Source organism: Delphinus delphis, chromosome 4, assembly GCF_949987515.2.
Source record: "Delphinus delphis chromosome 4, mDelDel1.2, whole genome shotgun sequence".
NCBI classification, from domain to species: domain Eukaryota; kingdom Metazoa; phylum Chordata; class Mammalia; order Artiodactyla; family Delphinidae; genus Delphinus; species Delphinus delphis.
In genome coordinates, this window is record NC_082686.1 from 126,838,748 (window position 1) to 126,860,590 (window position 21,843).

The 21,843-nt window shown below is 41.6% G+C and overlaps 1 protein-coding gene across 1 annotated transcript in view; it reads left to right on the forward strand.

Moving 5' to 3' along the window:
• MED12L (mediator complex subunit 12L) overlaps positions 1-21,843 on the forward strand; it is a 308,809-nt gene that overhangs the window by 20,704 nt on the left and 266,262 nt on the right. Inside the window, exons 3-5 of the mRNA XM_060011436.1 lie at positions 9,974-10,078; positions 16,529-16,720; positions 21,289-21,448. Coding sequence (XP_059867419.1) covers positions 9,974-10,078; positions 16,529-16,720; positions 21,289-21,448 — 457 coding nt within the window. The remainder of the gene's footprint in view (positions 1-9,973; positions 10,079-16,528; positions 16,721-21,288; positions 21,449-21,843) is intronic.

The window sequence follows — 21,843 nt, forward strand, 5'->3', positions numbered from 1 at the left end:
AAAATTAATTTATCTTTTAGTTTTTATTTTATATTGGAGCATAGTTGATTAACAATGTTGTGTTAGTTGCATGTATCTTTTTGAATTATAGTTTTGTCTGTGTATATGCCCAGGAGTGGGATTGCTGGATCATATGGCAACTCCATTTTTAGTTTTTTAAGGAACCTCCATAGTGTTCTCCATAGTGGCTGCACCAATTTACATTCCCACCAACAGTGTAGGAGGGTTCCCTTTTCTCCATACCCTCCACACCCTACATTTGTCATTTGTAGACATTTTAATGATGGCCATTCTGCCTGGTGTGAGGTGGTACCTCATTGTAGTTTTGATTTGCATTTCTCTAGTAGTTAGTGATGACGAGCATCTTTTCATGTGCCTATTGTCCATCTGTATGTCTTCTTTGGAGAAATGTCTATTTAGGTCTTCTGCCCATTTTTTGATTGGGTTGTTTGTTTTTTTGTTATTGAGTTGTATGAGCTGTTTGTATATTTTGGAAATGAAGCCCTTGTCTGTCTCATGGTTTGCAAATATTTTCTTCCATTCTATAGGCTCTCTTTTTGTTTTGTTTATGGTTTCCTTTGCTGTGCAAAAGCTTGTAAGTTTGATTAGGTCCCATTTGTTTATTTTTGTTCTTATTTCTATTGTCTTGGGAGACTGACCTAAGAAAACATTGGTACGATTTATGTTGGTGAATGTTTTGCCTATGCTCTCTTCTAGGAGTTTTGTGGTGTCATGTCTTATGTTTAAGCATTTAAGCCATTTTGAGTTTATTTTTGTGTATGGTGTGAGGGTGTGTTCTCACTTCATTGATTTTTACATGTGACTGTTAAACTTTCCCAGCACCACTTGCTGAAGAGACTGTCTTTTCCCCATTGTATATTCTTGCCTCCTTTGTCGAAGATTAACTGACCATAGGTGTGTGGGTAAAACCCTTTACTCTTGTAAAGATAGAAGTCCTTTACTTGGTCCACAAGACCCTGTGTATTCTATCCCCACCCACTGCCCAGTCTCACCTCACACCTGCGTCCCTTTGCTCCTGCCATGACAGCATTCTTTCTTTCATTTTCCCAGACCTACAGACCTTACACACGCTCTTCCTGTCTCTTGTTGGGCACACAGTGCCCGTGATTGTTACGTCTTCCCGACGAGTTGACCCTTTCATCATTATGGTGTGCCCCTCTTTATCTTTGATAATGCTCTTTCTTTTGAAGTTGACTTTGTCCAGTATTAATATAGCCACTCCAGCCCTCTTAAGTTCATCATTTGTATGGTATATATCTCTTTCCATCAGTTTTCTGTCACCTTATCTGTCTTAATATATTTAAAGTACAGCATGTAGCTGGGTTTTGCTTCCTTATCCATTCTAGCAATCCCTGTCTTTTAGTTGGAATCTTAACCCAATTACTGATGTGGTTCGATTTATTTACCATTTTACTTCTGGATTATTAAACTGTGTTAAAAATAATTGAAACTTACCTATTGACATTTTAGTTTACCTCTTTACATTTTATTTTTATTAGCGATTGCGTAAGCAGTTACAGTATACACCTCTAACTTTTCGTGGCCTTCGTAGAGTTAGTATTATATCACTTCACGCAAAATGTCAACCTTGCTATTGTAAGGGTCCTCCTCTTAACTTAGTTTACTCCTATTTCAGACTCAGAGTTTGGCTCAAAGACCACTTCTTCAGGGAGTTTTTTCTGAGTTCTCAGATTAGGTTAAGCCCCTATCATGTGTGCTCTGAGCAGGTAGTACTTCTCCTTGGGGCATTTATCACACTTGCAGTTTGCTCACTATGGAATCCCCAGTACTTAGCACACGTGATGTATACTTCGTTATTTGTTGATCAAATGAGGGGAAGCCCTGAGCTGGGGTTTGAAGAAGGCAAGAGATTTCATGCTGTACTCCAGGGAATGGGAGTGGCATCAGGCAAGGCTTAGAGGTTGAAAACAGTGTATGTGGCAAGGAATATAATAGTCAAGTAGATTAAATGTAAGTTAAAAAAAAAAAAAGCTCTAATTTTTTTATACCAGTAGCCACCATTTATGGAGCACTTAATATGGGGCCAGGCACTGTGCTAAACTTTGTACATTTTATCTTATGTAACCTCAGCCCTGTGAGTTATTCTTGTCTTACTTCAGTTGAAGGAGCTGAGGTACAGAGAGGTCACTTAACGTTGTTCCCTGTGATAGGTAAGGCTCTATATTCAAACTCAGATCTCTGTGATTCTGACACTCAGAATGGAAGTGAGACTGGGAAGTGGAGATTGGTTGTTCGAGGGGTTTGATGCCCATCCTAGGTGATTGTGGTTTTTTTAAAAAATTAATTAATTAATTTTTATTTTTGGCTGCGTTGGGTCTTCGTTGCTGCACATGGGCTTTCTCTAGTTGCGTCGAGCGGGGGGCTATTCTAAATTGCAGTGCGCGGGCTTTTCATTGCAGTGGCGGAGCACGGGCTCTAGGCGCATCGGCTCAGTAGTTGTGGCTCGCGGGCTCTAGAGCGCAGGCTCGGTAGTTGTGGCTCACGGGCTTAGTTGCTCTGCGGCATGTGGGATCGAACCCGTGTCCCCTGCATTGGCAGGCGGATTCTCAACCACTGTGCCACCAGGGAAGCCCGGTGATCGTGTTTTGAGTCAAGGCTGGAGTTAGGTGCAGCAAAGGCCCACAGATGTTATTGAGGATCTGTAGAGTGTCGTGCTAGATGCTTCTGTTCTCTTTCGGTCCTGCGGGGTGGGGGTGGGGTGGGGTGGGGTGGAGTGGGTGGAACGCCTCTGAGGCTTTCGAATAGGGTAGAGCAGAAAAGAAAACCTGTTTCAGGAAGGTTCATCAGGGGCCAGTGGGCAGGCTAGGTTGAGGAAAGGGCAGGACGGAGGAGGGGAGGTGTGTGAAGAGCAGCAACGTGGGCCTGCTGTGACAGTGGCCGCAGGGTAGAGAGATGGCTGTACGTATTATTTTAGAGGAAGGACTAGATGTGAGACATGTTTTGAGAGAAGTATGGATAGAACTGGCTAATGATGAGGTCTGAGGCGAGAAAGATTTTTCCCTTATCTCTTGGGTCATTTGTATCTGCTAACCCTAAGTGTTGCCTGAAGACTATTGATTCTGGGAGTTCCCTGGCAGTCCAGTGGTTAGGACTCTGAGCTTCCACTGCAGGGGCGCAGTTTCGATCCCTGGTCAGGGAACTAAGATCCCGCATGCTGCATGGCAAGGCCAAAAAAACAAAAAAAACCACTATTGAATCTATCCATGATGGGTGTTATCATAGCCTCACTTCTCAGATGGGATCTGCAGACATCCTCAGGGGTCTCAGAGAACACTCTTCTGGGAGAGAGGTGGACAAGCTAGGGAAAACAGTTATAAAGCTGTTTTTAAAAATTTTGTTTGGGGTAAGACCTTAGCTAACACAGCCTAACTGGTGCATAGAGAGACAACTACTGCTGTGACATTGTCATGCCTGGTGGGCATTTCTGTCCAGTCTGTTGACAGTCATTGAGTTAGTGTGTTAGATGCAAGTAGGTGACCGAGGAAATCGGGCATCTCTGCGTGTGTTCTTTGCGGTAGATGAGAAGTCTGGAGGAGGTTAAGTGTGTGTGCACCTTGTGTGTGTGTATTTATTATCTGCTTTTGAGATGGTCATTGAAAATTGTGCTAAACTGACTTTTTTCCCCTTTTGAGTGAGAAAGAGCTTAAGCAATTTCCAAACTGGCATCAAAATGGTTTCACTTTCCTGATGAAACATTTATTGCAATTAAAAGATTGCTTTGAAAGCGATCCAAAAAATAACATCATTCTCTGAAGTTCAAGGTAAATGCGCGAGATTTATGGATGCATTTGGAGTTCACCCAGAATATCGAAGGTCTGACTTTTGTATCGGTACAAAATACAAAAATGCAGAGTGAATGCTGGCCTTCCATACGAACATGGGCCAGTTTCTAGGCTTTTCTTTCTGTTTGTCTCTGGGTACCTGTCTCCCTAAAATTGCTTTAAGGCTTATCATTTTAGTTGAAGCCAACGACCAAGTGGCCGAGATTTCTTTTCTCTGTGTTGAGGTTACTTTTGGACCAATTCCGTTTTAAACCTGTTGAAATCATATGCTGCCTGGCCTGGTGCACCGCTGCCCCAGGCCACCAGGCAGAATGCGTGTTCTCAGCTAGCGTTGTCTCTTGTCTGAGTAGGTATTAGGGCTCACACATGTGTGTACAGTGTTTTGTCCCCCCTGCTGTTAATGATAAACAAAAACATTTAAAACTCTCTGAGTTCATGGTTGGCACTTTAGTTTTCTTTATTCCCCACATTGTACAATGGGAAAATTTTCAACCTCCAACAAAGGAGTTCTTCTACTGGAAAGGATTTGGTGCTAAGATCGTGATTCGTGGTTGGTTGTGTCCCCAAGTTTTGAGGGGTTTAGCTGTCTCAGCTTTGCAAATAGGCAAAGTAGCAGCTGACGGTTCTAGTTTTTATGAGAATTGTTGACTAGGTGTAGCAAAACAAGTTTCAGTTTCTGTAAGGACCATGGTAAGGACTTTGGCGGTTATCCTCTCTTATTTAGAAAAATCTTTGAAGAGGTTCAAGGTTAGTGCAAGAGGAAGCTATTTGTGTCCCCTGGCTTGGGGATTTGAGAGGCATGCTGTTTTAAAATCTGGACTCTCTCCCTTACATATTTGCTTGATTAGATTTGGCAAAGGCCTTCAGAGCAAAGTGTCATAAAAGTTTGTAGTTGAGTTCGTATAACACGTTACATCTTGTTCTGAATCTCTTAGCGCTGCCTAATGCCGTTAAGTATCCATGTCCTATCTCATTTTCCCAAATTGGGTTCATCACGCATCCTGGGGTCAGAGAGGATGTTTTTCCTTTCAAAGGGGTCTGTTTGTGCCTTACCGGAGTTTGAGAAACACTGTGTCTAAACAACAATAGTAAACACTCTGGAATCTGAATCTTACTCTTAACTCAGTGTTTGGATTCTTGCTGTGGACTTTCACTCTTTAAAGAAACTTGAGGAGAAAAACCGTCAGGGTGCATGTTTTGGTTGTGACGCTTTGGTTTTTACCTCCGTTTCACTTGGTTTCTCTAGGAAGCTGACCTAAAGTTCTGCGTGAGTAAACGTCAACAGACGCGCCTTCCAGCCTTCCGTTTCAGCTCTGTGAGCTTCCTGATTTAATTGCGCGCTCTGCAGCCCCGGTGCGTTTATTCGTGGGTCTATGAGAAGTTAAAGGAGTGAAAGAGAAACTTTCTAACTTGTTTTCTTCCTTGATCGTTGTGTGTGTGTTGTGTGTGTGTGTTGTGTGTGTGTGTGTGTAGCTTTGTGTGTGCGCCTTTGGAGTGGAGACAGGGGTGTGGCAGAGAATTCTGACCAGGCTTTTCTTCTTGGGACTTCCTGCTCCTGAGCTAAGGTGGAGCATCGAGTTTCTCCCTGGTGGTGAGTGCAGCCCTGATGCTGGGCATGAGAATGCCCTGGTTTTCTAGAAAGCCACCAACTCCAAATCTTTATGTCAGGGGCTCTCAAAGTGTGGTCCCTGGATGCATCACTCATCTGGGAAGTTGTTAGAAATTCAGATTCTTGGGTACCACCCCACCTGTCGAATTTGGAAGCTCTGGGGGAGGGGCCCCAGTGGCAGCTGTGCTTTAACAAACCCATCAGGGGATTCTGATGCATGCAAAAGTTTAAGAACCACTACTGAAGGCCAAGGTCTTTCTAATTTCTGAAGCAGATCTTTTGTGTTTCTGAGTGCTTACTGAAGCTTCAGGTTATCACTTTCCTGAACCAGAAATACGACACAGACAGCAGCAGTAGTAATTATTGCTGGCCATGTTCATAGAGCGTGGTGGCTAGGAACGTGGATTCTTTGGAGTTCCTTACCACTATGTGACCTTGGGTAAGTTAATTAACCTCTCTGCTTTTTATTTCCTCAACCGGACTATGGAGATAATAGTAGTAGAAACTCTTACTATCCCTGTTTCACAGTTGAGGAAACTGAGGCCCGGGAACCGTTCCAGAGCTTGCTTTGAGTCACTCTTCAGTGGAGTTGGAGGTTCAAATTCAGACAGTCTGATTGCAGAGCCTGGGCTCTTGTCCCCCTTGTGTGCATTTCCACTTAGTCATCCTTACCCTGGGGTCAGCAAGGCCTCCACCTGTAGCCACAGCTGCGAGCTGTAGGGGCCTGTCGTGGCTGGAGCTGGACGTCCCATCGTCATGGTGTTGCAGCAGGAGCAGAGCCTGTGTGACACTCCCTGTTTCTGAAACCTGGATTCCCCTTTTCAGAGGCAGTCCTCTCAGTGAACTTTGGTTTTCTACGGGAGTGTGGTGACACTCTGGGAGGAGGTGTCGGCTGTCCCTACAGTTGAGGTGCTACTGCCCTTTAGTGGGCGGGGCCGGGGTGCTAGATGTCCTCAATGGCGAATTGTCCTGTGTCCCACTGGATTGTCATATGTGCCACCAAACTTTCAAAGCTGTTTTCTCTCTGTTCCAGGTGGGAATCTATTTACATGTGATCTCAAAGTATTTTTTTGGCATGATTTTAATACACAGTCAGTATACACTGAGTCTCTGAGGAATATAACGATTGCGTTTTAATATATTGGGAGAAGATTTTATTTTGTCGGTTTGAAAATTTTACTAAGAGTTTTCACCGTTACAGAAGATTCACATCATGCTGTTCTGATCATTTGAAATAGCAATACAGCACACCTGTATCAGTCTGCATTTATGGTGATTCTAGGTATAGGAACAAACATTTACTAATTCTTGATGTCTCCTAGGGCCCCACTTCTCAAAGGTTAATGTGTCCATGAATTACCTGGAGAATTTGTTAAGCTGATTGAAATGAGATTCTGCATTTTTAACGAGCCAGCGCTGATGGCCCATGGACCACACTTTTTGGGTAGTAGAGGTCTTGTTGTGTATGCCTGAGAGTTTCCTTTTCAAGTACCTATGTTGTTACAACTTACTTTCATTTTGAAAAAACTTTTAGAGTGAGGGCATTACATTGATTTTTAAAAAAAATGTTGGTAAGTTATTGTCTATGAATTTCATTTCAGACTTGGAAAAAGGGCATTTAAAAATATTTGCTTTTAGGATGGTGCCTCGGGCTTGAGGGGGTGACAGCCACTGCTCTGAGAGGTTAAGTGGCTCTAGTCATAAATCCGCACAGAATTAGGGACCTCAACGTCATGGGGTAGTGATTCAGAATATACTTACGTGAATTGTTCGAAACAGGTTATCATTCACTTATTTACTCTTTCAACAGATATTTATTGAATATATTTTGTGAATTGAATATTGTGTGCTCTGTGCCAGCCACTGCTCTGTGTTCTTGGCACGCTTCTGTGAACAACATAAAGACCCCTGTTCTCACAGACCTTACCTTCTGGTGGGGGAGACAGACAGGATACATCATAAGTAAATTACGTGGGGTTTTAGGTGATCAATGCTATGGATTATTGGACGATTAGGAGTGCGAGGGTGAAGGGAATGGGGTGAGCAGTTCCAGTTTCAAATAGGGTCATCAGATTTCTCATCGAGGACATGACTTAAGGTGACCAGAGAGTTGGCCATGTGGAAACCAGGGAAGAGCAATCCAGGCAGAAGGGGTAGACCATGCAAGGCCCTGAGGCTGGAGGTCGTCCAGCTGGACACTTGAGGAGCTGCAGAGTGAGCAAGGGGAGTGTGATCAGGGATGAGGTCGGAAAGATATAAGGGGCCAGATCACTCAGGGACTTGTAGGACCTCATAGGGCCTCTGCTCGGATTCTGAGGTACGGAGTTATCGCAGGCTTTGAGGAGTGACGTGATCTCACTCAAGTTTTCCAAAGCTCCCTGTGGCTGCTGTGTTGAATGTGGCCTTCAGAGGGCAAAGGTAGAAGCAAGGAGACCAGTTAGGAGCTGTTGCAGTGTCCAAGCATGAGGTGATGGTGGCCTTGACCTGGGGGAGGCATCGGTGGTAGTGAGAAGCGCTCAGATTCCGGATGCATTTTCATGAAAGTGAGAATACAAGTTTGGAAAGTTCTCAGCACTCAAGGCTCCCAGCCGTACCTGTGTGGATCCTAGTTTGAGGAAAATCTGTTGTGGCTGACAGACTTGTTACCATGGTCCCATGTTCTTTTCCTTCTGGCGATTCTCTGCGTGTATTTGTGCGTGTGTGTGCGTGTGCGTGTGTGTGCGCGGGTGGCATGTCTGTCCAGGCCAGTGCTTATTAGCAGTCAGTCACAACAGGCAGCTAGCTGAGCAGGGGTTAGTTTAGAATAGAAACTGAAGCAGTACTAAATGGAACTAACTGGTCCTGAAAGCCTCACACATTCCCTCTTGATTAACCCAGGACGTATTTTTAGTAAAAACATAAGCTATTCCTCAATTAGTGTTTCTTGTATTACTCTGATGCTAAAGCACAGATAAAAATTCCATTTTCTTGTCCCACTCCCCTCGTGACACCACGTGTCCCCCTTCTTCCTTAGACTCTGAGATGGCAGAAATTTCATTAGCACGCCTGCTTTATTTCAGTTGACTGACACTTTTTTGACTTAAAATATGCATTATGTAGTTTTGCCCTAGATTTCCAAATAATTTATTTGAAAATGCGGGAGCAGTTTGAGATGTCTTCTGATATATACATGCAACTCATTTTCTGTGCGGATCACAATTCCAGCTACCTTCCGTGCTGGGAGGAGACTTGGTTACCATAGAGCTAAGCTTCCTGTAGTGGGTTTTTTTGAAAGCCCACCAGAACTGTGCCTAGCCCAGGTATTAGCTAGAGCACACACAATTAAGTAAAGTTACATGGCATGACTCCAGGAGACCCCGGTTCTCAGCCAAGGTGACCTTTCAGGTGCTCTATGTCGTTAACGATTTTGGCCTAAGGCTTTCTGCCTAATCATAGCAGTGATTTGATCAGTTGATTTTTTTTTTCATTTTACACTTACAGCAATTACTTGTGAAGAATAAGTGTATATTCTTGTGCTGTTGCTACCATTACCCCAGGTGTCACTGAGACCACTTCTTGGCCTGAAGTGAGGGGAGCAGAAGGTGGCTTCACTTACGCACACCTTTCCCCTTTATTCTTTCAAGTCTGTATTTTGGGAACTCTGATTTAGTTCTATAACTCAATGATCTGGCCAGGGGAAGGTCTTTTTTTTTTTTTAAATGCCTTGGGCTATTTTTGATGTGTTGTGACCTTGGTAAGGAAAGTTTTCCTATATCTATCCAGTAGATCTTTTTTAAGGAGGGTACGAATTGTGGCTGTGTATTTTTAGACCACATTTTCCTGTGGCATTTGTACTCTGGTGCACAGTGTCATGGAAATTTCTCTTCCTAGTCTAGGATTGAGAAGATGGTCTTTCAGTGCTGGCTTTGTCCAGTTACTGTACTAGCTGAGCGAGCCTCACTCTTCTTATCTGTAAGCAGACATGAAGACACGCGCCTACCATCTGCCTCAGAATTGGTAAAGGTGAAGTGAGCCGAGATGTACGGACAGCTTGGCAAGCTCTAAACTTCCCCTCAGTTGCAGGGCTGTGGTGTGTGTAGTTATCACAAGCCTTGCGCCTAGGAGCCCTTCATTCCTGTCTTTAACTCGCTGTGGGGTCTTGGGTAAGTTGAGTGAGCCAGTTTTCTGGAACATAGCATAGAGACGTGCACAGGGGCGGTCAAGCTGTGGGCTCTCTAGAAACAATCCCAGTCTGCACATTCTATGAGTTTACGTTTATGGGGGGAGGTTGCTTTTTTTTTTTTTTTCCTTTTTCCAATTTTATTCGTGAAGAATTTTCACCTACAGGCAATGGTTGTTAACATTTTGCCACATTTGCTTTCTCTCTCTCTACACATGTATATATTGATTTTTAAACCTCTGTTGCTTCTTTCCTTGGTGAGTGTTGAACAGTTCTCTTCTGCAGAGCATAGCGATGTTCGTCATTCCTGAGGCTACGGGATGTTGGCTTCAGTTGGAGCTTTGACATCCTTCGGACTAATCAGTACCTTTCCACCCACAGGATGAACTTACCGCTGTGAATGTAAAGCAAGGCTTCAACAATCAGCCCGCCTTTACTGGAGACGAGCATGGCTCGGCTAGAAATATTGTAATTAACCCGTCAAAGGTAATGCTCATCGCTTCCCAAAACTTCCGAAAGAGCATACGTATGTGAAACCCATGGGAGCTAATGTTGATAAATTTGTGTTATTGAAACCACAACCCATATTCAAAGTTCCCCCAGATATCCTTTATGCTGTCCTGCTGCAGGGTCCAATCAGGGGTCACGCACTGCTTTTGGCTGGCGTGTCTCCTAATCCTATTTTAATCTAGCGCAGTACCGCTCTCCAGAGTCCCTTATTTTGTTGTTGTTGTGAGGTTTTTTTGTTTTTTCAGGTTAAATATTTTTGGTGCAAAGACTACAGTGCACATCAGGAGACATGCAGTGTTAGTTTGCCTGAGAATTGCTTATACTGTTTGATCACTTAAGGTGCTGTCTGCCATCTCTTTACATTGCAAAAGTAGTCATCTTTTCCTCGTGGTAATCTCCACAGGGTGATACTTTGAGACGGTATGAACATCCTATTGTCCAATAAATTTCTTTTTTTTTTTTTTTTGGCGGTACGCGGGCCTCTCACTGTTGTGGCCTCTCCCGTCGCGGAGCACAGGCTCCGGATGCGCGGGCTCAGCATGGCTCATGGGCCCAGCCGCTCCGCGGCATGTGGGATCTTCCCGGACCGGGGCACGAACCCGTGTCCCCTGCATCGGCAGGCGGACTCTCAACCACTGCACCACCAGGGAAGCCCTGTCCAATAAAATTTTATGCTATGATTTTAGCATCAATTGTCGATTCCTGCTGAATGATTTATTTTGCTGATGGTTGCAAAATGCTGGTTTTGTAGTTATTATTCCTCGTATGTTTATTAGTTGACATTCTTTTGTTAAGGACACCCCATTTTTCAGTATCACTTTGAACCCCTGAACTCTTAAAATCAGTTGTATGACCTTCAGTTTTCTTTTTGATGCTCACACTGTCTCACATTTGGCCAGTGGGGGCACCTTTAACCTGGTTCTTGGGCCTTTTGGACAACCCCCTCACCCCCCAACCCAGTCCTTTGGGCACTTCCTCACTTGAGGTACAATAACATAGTCCAGGGCCATCTTGTTCTTTTCCTATCCCGTCCCAGATCTGGGTGCCCAGCTTGCTCATGGCTACTTGAGTGTCACAACTTCTAGGCCCTTTCAGTGGACAGAGATGGCAAAAATATTTAGGTTTCTTCTTTTTCTTCCCTCCCTCCCTCCCTCTCTCCCATCCATCCATCTGTTCTGAGTCAGTACCACAGGGTCTTTCCCACGCTTTTCCCTTTTCCATCATTGTATCTCCTTTCTCTTAAGGTGAGAACCCTGGATCCCAGCAATATTAGCATGTTTATTCATTTACTCTATCTTATAATATACATAAAAAGTTCCAGAATAAACTATACCAGTGTCATTCCAACAACAAAATTGTGATGTAAAATTTACAATTGCTCTACCATGCTTTTTGTCTTTAGACTAACTTTCATTAAGAGTATGTAGTCAGAGGGACTTCCCTGGTGGTGCATTGGTTAAGAACCTTCCTGCTAATGCAGGGGACATGGGTTCGATCCCTGGTCTGGGATGATCCCACATGCCACGGAGCAACTAAGCCCGTGAGCTTGCGCTCTAGAGCCTGCGAGCCACAACTAGTGAAGCCCGTGCGCCTAAAACCCGTCCTCCACAGCAAGAGAAGCCACCTCAGTGAGAAGCCGTGCACCGCAGTGAACAGTAGCCCCCGCTTGCTGCAACTAGAGAAAGCCCGTGCACAGCAACAAAGACCCAATGCAGCCAAAAATTTAAAAATAAATAAATAAATTTATTTTTTAAAAAAGGATGTAGTCAGAGTGTTGTATTAAAAATTTCTTGAATTAAGTCTTTTTCCTTTGTGGTTATGTTAACAATTAGATATATAGATGGAATTTTCTGTTTGTATCCTTTAAGGTTTGTTTTTCATCCTTTTTGAGTTATTTCTATTTTCAAATATTAAAATACTTTTTAAATTAAAAAATCATGCCTACAGATTAAAAGAAATCAAGCATACAGATGAATTTCTATTCTTGTTTTCTCTTAACCAGAGATAACCATTGTTAAAAGTTTGTGTATCATTTCAAATCTCTTTTTATATGCACACATGCATACACAAACATATGTAATTTGCTAAACTAGCAACTGAAGTATTATTTAAGTGATGTGAAAAAAAACAGAATTATTTTCTACAGATTGTCCTATTGACCAAACACAGTGTTTTTACTTTTTCCAATCTCGCTTGATACCTTTTAAACATCACAACTACAATTATGTATGTGTTGTAATTTGTTTCCTACTTTTTTTTTATTGTGGTAAAATTTACATAACATAAAATTTACCATTAACATATTTAAGTGTATAGTTCTGTGTCATTAAGTACACTCACACTGTTGTGCAAATATAACTACCATCTCTCTCTAAACTTTCATCTTCCTTAACTTACGTACTTAAAGAAGTAATATCATTTTGTGTGTACCTTTCCTTGAGGCTGAAGTATTCATATTCATAGTAATTAATGGATAGATAACGTTTCATCATTTATGTGCTGTAATAACTGAAACTGCTGGTGTACAGCAATTAGCTTATTATCTGTTTCTTATGGTTATTTATAAAGAAGGTATAGTCATATTTGAACATGTAGCTTTTGTTCTTTAGGATAAATTCCCAGCAGCATGTTACTTGGTTAGAAGGTGCATTAGTCTACTGGGGCTGCCATAACAAAATACCACAAACTGAGGGGCTTAAACAACAGAAATTTGATTTTCTGAGAAAGTTTATTTTCTCACAGTTTTGGAGGCTGGAAGTCCAGGAAAGTGTCAGCAGGTCTGGTTTCTCCTGAGGCCTCTCTTCTCGGCTTGTATACTGCTGCCCTCTCACTGTGTCCTCACATGGGCTTTTCTCTGTGTGCGGGTATCTCTGGTGTTCTCCTTCTTATAGTGGCACTAGTCATATTGGATTAGGCCTCACCCTTATGACCTCATTTAACTTTTTTTCTCTCTTTCTTTTTTGTTTTTTACAGTAGGTCCTTGTTGGTTATCTATTTTAAATATAGCAGTGTGTACATGTCAATCCCAAACTCCCAATCTATCCCTCCCCCCAGGTAACCATAAATTCATTCTCTAAGTCTGTGAGTCTGTTTCTGTTTTGTAAATAAGTTCATTTGTATCATTTTTTTTTTAGAGTCCACATATAAGCGATATCATATGATACTTTTCTTTCTCTGTCTGACTTACTTCACTTAGTGTGATAATCTCCAGGTCCATCCATGTTGCTGCAAATGGCATTATTCCATTCTTTCTAATGGCTGAGTAATATTCCATTGTATCTGTGTACCACATCTTCTTTATCCATTTATCGGTCCATGAACATTTAACCTTAATTACCTCTTTAAAGGCTCTATCTCCGAATACAGTCACATTGAGGCTTAGAGCTTCAATATCTGAATTTTGGATATACACAATTCTGTCCATAACAAAGTATGAACGCCTTGTGTATAGGAACTGCCAAATTGTTCCCAGGTGTATGAAGTTTTATGTCATTTTAAATAATTGAATAAATGGAAATAGCACCCGTTACCACTTCTGCTGCTCTCATCCTTCCTGTGAGATTTACTCAAGGATTCAAACCTTCTGAGGGGAATTTGATCTAATGAATATGAAATACATGACCTATAGTATAGCCCCTAAACTTTTTCATTTTCTTACTAAATGAATTACTTTCAAAATAGCTGTGGATGGATGGAAACAAGTTTTAAATTAAACCTTATCTCTCATACCTTGTCTGAGGGAGTGCAAATTGGTATAAACATTATGGAGGGTAATTTGACAATGCTGATTAAAATTACAGAATCATACAATCTGAATCCTGAAAATTCATCTGAAAGCTATAGCTGTACATGTAGGAAATAACAAATAGGAAAGGCTATTCATTTTAATGTGATTTGTAATCACAGAAGTTTGAAACAAGTGTCCATTAACGGGGACTTGATTAAATAAAATGTGGTACATGCACACAGTACATTATTATGTGTCTGTAAAAATGAATGAGGAAGCTCTCCATAGACAAATATGGAAGGAAAGCTCTCAGACACTTACTCAATGTACATAACGAGGTATAGATATAAGAGAAAAATAATATATTCGTGTTTGTTCATGTGTATTCACATGAGGAAACTCTGGAAAGACACATAAGAAACTAATCAAGGTGGTTCTTTGGAGTTAGGGGATGGAGTTTGGGACTTGGGAATGAGGCTCTTAACTTTTTCTCGATTTTAGAATAATGTGAATATACTGCTGATAGAATAAAATTAAGTGTATGATCATGTTTTGATTTTTTTCTTTTCTTTTTGAGTCCTAATGTGTATTTTCTCTGCTCTTGCTTTCTTGGGAATTTTGACTTTGTTTACATTTATGCAGTTGTTCATAAGATTTGTTAGGAAGTAAAACATATATACAGCCACTATGTTCCATTGCTATTATTAACTACATAGAAAAGAGTATAATTGCAAAAGAGATTGCCCAGACTTTTTTTTTTTTTTAAATTTGCCGTGTTCTGAATTCTTTTGGCCGTTACCTACACCAGGACATTTTTTTTTTTTAAGAAGATGTTGGGGGTAGGAGTTTATTAATTAATTTATTTATTTTTGCTGTGTTGGATCTTCGTTTCTGTGTGAGGGCTTTCTCTAGTTGTGGCAAGCGGGGGCCACTCTTCATCGCGGTGCGCGGGCCTCTCCCGTTGTGGAGCACAGGCTCCAGACGCGCAGCTCAGTAGTTGTGGCTCACAGGCCTAGTTGCTCCACGGCATGTGGGATCCTCCCAGACCAGGGCTCGAACCCGTGGCCCCTGCATTAGCAGGCAGACTCTCAACCACTGCGCCACCAGGAAGCCCCCAGACTTTTTTTTTTTTTTAAATACAATTTTTGCAAATCCCTTGATTTGCAAAATCAGTGATTGGCTTGATTTAATTGAATAGTCTTTTCAGATCACCGTGGCTATTCTTCTTTGACAGTACTTAGACTAGTTTAAAAATTTTTTTAATGTCTTTGTTTATTATGATTAAAACGCTCATACATGATTGCAAATAAGAGATCTTTTAAATATGAAACAATCTACGTAGGTAGGTATTTCGTGCCATTGGTGCAAAGACCAAATATTGATTGAGAAATTTAAAATTAAACAATTTGTTACTCTTGGCTCCTTGTTTTCAAATAGCTGTTTTTTTGGTGAATTTTTGCATTTAATTCTCTGGACATTCTGCAAACTTCGCTTAAAAAAGAATACTATGAAGTTGTTTTAAAAAAATAAGGTTCAGCCTTTTTTTCTAATTACTATAATTTTTATTGCCATATTACCTCAACACAAAACAGGCTTTTTCACTGTACCTCAATCACAAGGATCAAGGGATGCCAATTCACATTAAAAAAATGTTTACCAGCTTTTCGCCCTGGTAGATAAACTTGGCTAATTGCTTCCAACTGCGTTCCACCCTATAGACTAATTGTTTATTGAGTCATGAGCATTAACTAAGGTAGTGATTCTTATTTTGCTGCAGCAGGGTAGGTATTTTATTTTAATCACGATTGCCACTGTCTGCTAACCTTATTGAAGGTATTTGTTAGAAATTGTTGTCCACATCCTGTTATTAGAGAATTTCCAGGGGACAAAATGTGATGCTGTGATAGGATTCTTGGAAATTCCAAGAGGTTTTCTGTGGATTCATTTAGTTTTTAGATATTACTCAGTCCCCTTCCTTCTTGTCCCTTTGTCTTTCCTTTGTCCTCTTTTAATTTGGTTAATATGAAAATGCCAGTCATTCACAGGAAGCTCCCTTTGCTACTTTGTTCCATTCAGAGCAAGCCACACTAGCTTTCTCTTTCTAAACACTTGTACTCATGAAATTGGCAGCCCAATCAAAAATGTTGAATATTTAATTTAATTGACTTTTGTAATTTTCCATGTAAATAAATTAGATTTCTCTAGACTTTTTTTTTTAAAAGCACTGAGTGTAAATACAGAGTTTCCTTTCCAAATTTATGTGCTATTAAAATGAAACAAGAAAAAGAGTGATTACTGTGTGATTGCCAGGTTCTGATCTTGTATGCAACACCTCTCAGGAAAAAGATTCCCTTCAAATGGGTGTGTACTGTGAAAAAGGAGAGGTTCATCTAAAGATGAAAGCAGAACCCATTCTCTTGAAATTTATTCAGGATATAATGAATTTTATAGGGATTTTCAGAGACCCTTCTTGTTCCCTTGAACTACTTGTTAGTAGTGAAACAAAGGTGCTGTGGGAGTTTCTGCATTATGTTAGTGTAAGGAAATCACAACTCTTAGCTTCAAGGACTTAAATTCCCATTTTATTTTCCAATGGGCTCTTTGAAGATTTTCTATTAAAACAATAAAAATAAAATACTGATATGTGTGTTACTAACATTCTTGTTTATTGTCTTTAAACTCTGTTTTCTCTTCCACAGATTGGAGCTTATTTTAGCAGCATATTAGCTGAGAAACTAAAGCTTAACACTTTCCAGGACACCGGAAAGAAGAAACCACAAGTTAATGCTAAAGATAATTATTGGCTGGTTACTGCTCGATCCCAGAGTGCGATTCATAGTTGGTTCTCTGACTTAGCAGGAAATAAACCACTTGCTATTTTGGCAAAAAAGGTATTAAGTATTTCTTGCATTGTTTTAATTGAGGCCTTATAGAAATGAAAATATTTGAGATAATGTTCAAGTATATATTTCTTTTCCCCAGTTCTCTCCAAAACTCCAAGTCTCAATGGCAGGTATCCTGCACTAGGTGTGTGCTGCACATAGGCTGTTTCCCCTTCATTTTGATGGCATGTGGTGCCTAGGACATCTAGAGACCTAAACATTCTACACAGGAAGCTGTTTATGTGGATATTAGGTAGACAGGGTTTTAAAATCAAAAACAGGCAGTGAGACTTCATTTATTTCTGTTACATTTTCAGTTCTTTAGGTCAGGATGTCCAAATGGGTTAAATAGAAATCCTTGCTTTAATGTTATTTCCTTGTCTTGAAAAGTACCCATCCAAATTCTTAAACTAACTCTTCTTCCGAACAAGTGAGATAAAAGATAGTGATTCCGTGTGTGCTTGAAAACCGTCTTTGAAAAAGTTTCAGTACAAAATGGGCAGGTTTATTCATAGCTCCCCGCTTTTTTGAGGAGGGGGAGGGAAGGGAGGGTTCTTTTAAAAATCTTTGCCTTTGATCATTTTCCTCACGTGGGAAATACTGCACAGATTCAACAATCTTATAGTCCCAGTAGTACAAAATGTCTTTTGAAATTTAGATGAGAGCCAGAAACCTCCCTCTTAGTCTTGATCTCTGACTTCTTACACACCTTTCAAATAATCCCCAGGTCTTTCTCATCTCCCCTGAAACCCTTTAGTTTTAGGGGAGCCCATCTTCTATTCTTAAGTTTTCACGAATGGCTTGGTGCAGGCCCAGGTTAGAGGAGAGCTCCTTCGTGTATTTATGTTTTTGTTTTCTAAAGCACCTCTTTGAAAATAGTGCCTGTAGTTCCCGTGGGCTTTATTTTGCCCTAGTGTCGGAGCCTTGCGTTGCCTTTCATAGATGTTAGTGCTTAAAGGCAACCGAAATCCTTGCAAAGCAGACGATCGGCGGAACCCTCTCTTGCTACTCAGGTAGTGCCTCTGTCTCAACATGGGCTGGACCGCATAGCATTTCTTTTCCATTGTTGACCGTTTACCACGTGTTCCCACTGTGGCCTGGGAATTGTATCTGAAGGCTGCAGAAGTCAAAGGCCATCCTTCAATATTTGATGGCTTTCTACCAAAAGTTCATACCCTCCACGTTGGTTAGTACCTTCAACTCCTATGTAGCCAGCCTGACATCTTTCCTTTTAGGTTTGCCTTTTTTGTAAGCTTTCAGAATGCAGTTGTTTTTTTTTTGGGGGGGGGGGATATTTCCTGAAAGGGAATACTCATGAGGAATTGATGCCCTTGCTTTAGGGGTGTAATGGTCTCTCATCTTTTAAGAGGGAGATGAATTATGGTGCAGTGTATTAGCCGTTGTTCTTCTCTCTTTATTAGGAGCTGCCTCTGGCCAAGTCAGGTGTCCCTCAGGTAAGCCCTGACGTTAATTCTTTGCAAAGTTAAAGATGTTTTCTTTGTCAAACCATTGAATATACTTTGAAGTATTCATTTCTTGGGCATTTCAAGAGTCATTCCTTCCCATCCCTTCCTCAGCATTTCATCTTCTTGAGGTGGCGAAAAGTCTTTAGAGTTGGGTAAAAGATTGCATCCTCTGCGTGCCCTTCATATTAGAAAGTTTGAATACCTCTTAATTTCTGGTATTTATCTGCGGGATGGCTTGATGTAGAAGACCTTCCTTTTCCTGCTGAGATCCTGAGTCACCTTCCAGCTCTGATCTAGAGTTCAAAATAGTTTCCTGTATGGGATGGACAGGTTTCTGGACCTGGTCTTCCGTTCATATAAAGCTCCACAGCACTCCAAGTATTTAGCCACAGAGAGGACAACAGTGGCCTGTGAAAGGCCTTTGAATCCAATCGCGGTCGTAGTTAGATTTGGAAAAGGAGACTTCTTGCTCCTGGGGATATCCTTTTAGCTCTTGAACAGTTCACTAAGAATGATGTGTTCACTTCTGGTGACTTTGATTACTGTGGTCTCTGGAATTTCCATCTGCTTCTACCACTGCTTAGCAAACAGAGGGTGCTGACAGAAAGGAGAATACAGGGAGAGAAGCGTTACAAGGGCAACCCTTCGGTGGATGGAGAGCCATGCTAGGTGTCTTAGTTTTCTTCTGGTACTTAGACGCGGTTCCACCTTGATTGAGAAACCAGACCGCTGCCCAGTGATTGCCTGGGTTCAGCTACAAGTTGAAGTCAGATGGTTTCTTGGCTGAAAATGGAATCCATCCCTGTAGGAAGTCATACTTCAGTCAGTGTAAACATATTTTCCTTCCTGAGTTGGCCCAAACTGTAAATGTGACAAAACCATCAAAATGTGTCTTCTTCCTTAATTAAATAACTTTCTTCACATATGTTCTTCTGAATGCGAAAGCCCTTGATTTGAGCCAACCCTTTTTCTTAGGGCTCTGCCAGCAGGGACAGTGAGCTAGAGGTTTGCCTTATGCTGTTCCTGTAAGACTCAGCTTTGTTTGCTGCTTCGTGTAAACATTTCACATGCTCAGAATGCGCCCCCCATCCCCGGCCGTGCCTTCTTGTCAAACGCTGTTCAAAAAGAAATCCTTTAGGCTTCTATAAAGATGCTATTGGTAATGTTTCTTTGGAGATGCTAACTTCACTTTTTGCATTTGCCTGGTTTTTAGACCTTGATCTTATATCTAGTCTTCTGGTACGTCTGGCTGAGAGGGAACCTGACCGTGGCAGCTAAAATGTAACTCCCTGATACCATACTGTATGTTCTAGTGAAAACCAGCAGCTCCGGTCTTGAACTGACTGTATAAGACGGTGCTTTTCTTGTCCCTGGCCTAAACGACAGTAAACCCAGAGCCTTGTGCTCCGTGAAAGATGTGCCTTGTAAGCTAAATTTTCAGGAGGTTTTCTAGGTAAAATGTATCACCGTGATCCACAGAGAGGAGGTTTTATAGCTTTAGCCTGTGTCGCTTTCACCTCCCTTTTATATAGTTATGTGGTGTGCCGTGTAGTCGCCTTTGTCATGGGGGAGGTTATGCTCTAAAGTCAGCAACCAAGGTAGGAACTGCACATGATCAAAAGTCTATTACATTGCCCGTAAGATGCAGTATATGGACACACTGCATCTCAGCGCCCAGCCAGGCAGCTTTTCTGTATCGCCGGAGCCGCTTGATGTTTCTTTGGGAAGAACCAGGTGAAATAGCTTGTTTTAAAGAGCTGGGTAACAAAAAACACTTACTTTTAAATTCTGGGATCACACTTTGTTCCAAGACTGCGAATGGTCAGATTTGTAGCATATGTATAATGCAGAAAAATCCACCGGCCGAACCATTGGCTAACTAAGAGAAAAATGCCATGCTCCATGAATCAGTTAGCCGGTTTGAAGCTTTGGTTTTCAACACAAGATCGAGCGAGACTTCGGGGCATAGAGACCAGGGCTAGCGATGTCCATGGTTATGGGTTTCCAGAATCCTCTTAGGAGAGAGTCAGGTCCATGGCCTGAGAACACATTGGGGGACGCGGAGAACTCCTTGAAACTGGAACTGGCAACACAATGAAAGTTGTTATAATTTTGATACATGTACTTCTTTTGCTTTCTCCTTCTCACGCCACCGTGAGGTGGCCAGGGTCGGTATTGTCTCGTTCATAAATGAAGAGCCTGGGAGTCATGGGTTTAACCACCACAGGCTGGGGCCGCGACTGTAGCACAGGGGTGCTCATTGCTGGGGGCGGGGGTGGGCACGGCCTGCTTCTCCATCTCACTCTTCCCATCCTGCTGCGTTGCAGCCAACATCCTCTCTGTCCGCTGCGTTACCCTGTATTCGTAGATTCGATAGCTTATGTATAGATTAACGGGCTATTCCTAGGGTATTTATGAGGAATTCTAGAAGACCGGATTAACTCTTTCGAGCCATTCAGCAGAACATTGAGATACTAATTTGCTAAATAGTACCTTTGTGGCCTGGAAGAAATAATTAACTGCCTCAAGTGCCCACTTTCAACCCGTGAATTAATTACCCAGCTGTTTCTAGCTCAGTGTTTATTAGGCAGATCCACTGATGCATCATTTTAGCCTCTATGTAAAATCTTGGTCTAAAGGCACTTTTAGAAGCTTTCTGGAAATTGTTATTCTTATGAGATGTTACAATCAGAAAGCTTTATACAAAAATGTTCTTTGATAAAATGTAGAGTGGGGATAGCTTTTACTTTATCTGTCCCTTCCAATTTTAAGATATAAACTCCTTGGAGGACTGTCATGAGATTATTTCCCCTATTTTGCTGATACGAGTAGCTTTCAGCATCTGAGAGTTTGAAAATAATTTGTTTTTATAAATAAGAAAGCACAACTGATAAAACTGTGTTGCCAATGTGCTAAACATAGTTTTGATTCTTTTTTCTTAAAATTCGCTTAAAATTTTTTTTTAAAGTGACACGTGCGATTTAGAAAAAGGAGATAGTTTTTCATAGCCCGCAGGAACTTAGAGTCTCTTTCTCTTGCTTCCCCTTTCTTTAGGTTGGCCTAGCGATGAACATAATATGTGATTGTTATAAATATATTATTTCTCTTTAGGTTCCCATCCTTAGTAAAAAAGAAGATGTTTTTGCATATCTAGCTAAGTATTCCGTGCCAATGGTTCGAGCAACGTGGCTGATCAAGATGACTTGTGCCTATTATTCTGCTATTTCTGAAGCGAAAATTAAGAAACGTCAGGCTACTGATCCCAATTTGGGTAAGTGAGACAGTATGATACATTTTACATTACCCTGTAAACACTTGTTGCCTGCACCTTCCATACCCATCCCAGAGAGGTGAGTCCCGCGAGGGTCCATTAGTGAAGGTAAAAGTCGCTTGAGGTGTGGATGGAGTGCCGGTTCTGTTCACCCAGGCACAGATTCCTCGTTCCTGAGTCAGCAAGTCCTGTTGCTCTTACCTCCAAAACGTGTCCTGTGTCTGAACACGTCACCACCACAGTTCCTGAAATGCTGCATCAAGCTATCCCCTCTCTTGGGTGGTGACAGCGGCAGCCTCCTAACTGGTCTCCCTGCCTATATTTTTGTTCCTTAACGTTCTGGTCTCTCCACAACCGCCACACTGATTGTTCAGCCTAAATCAGATCGTATTGTG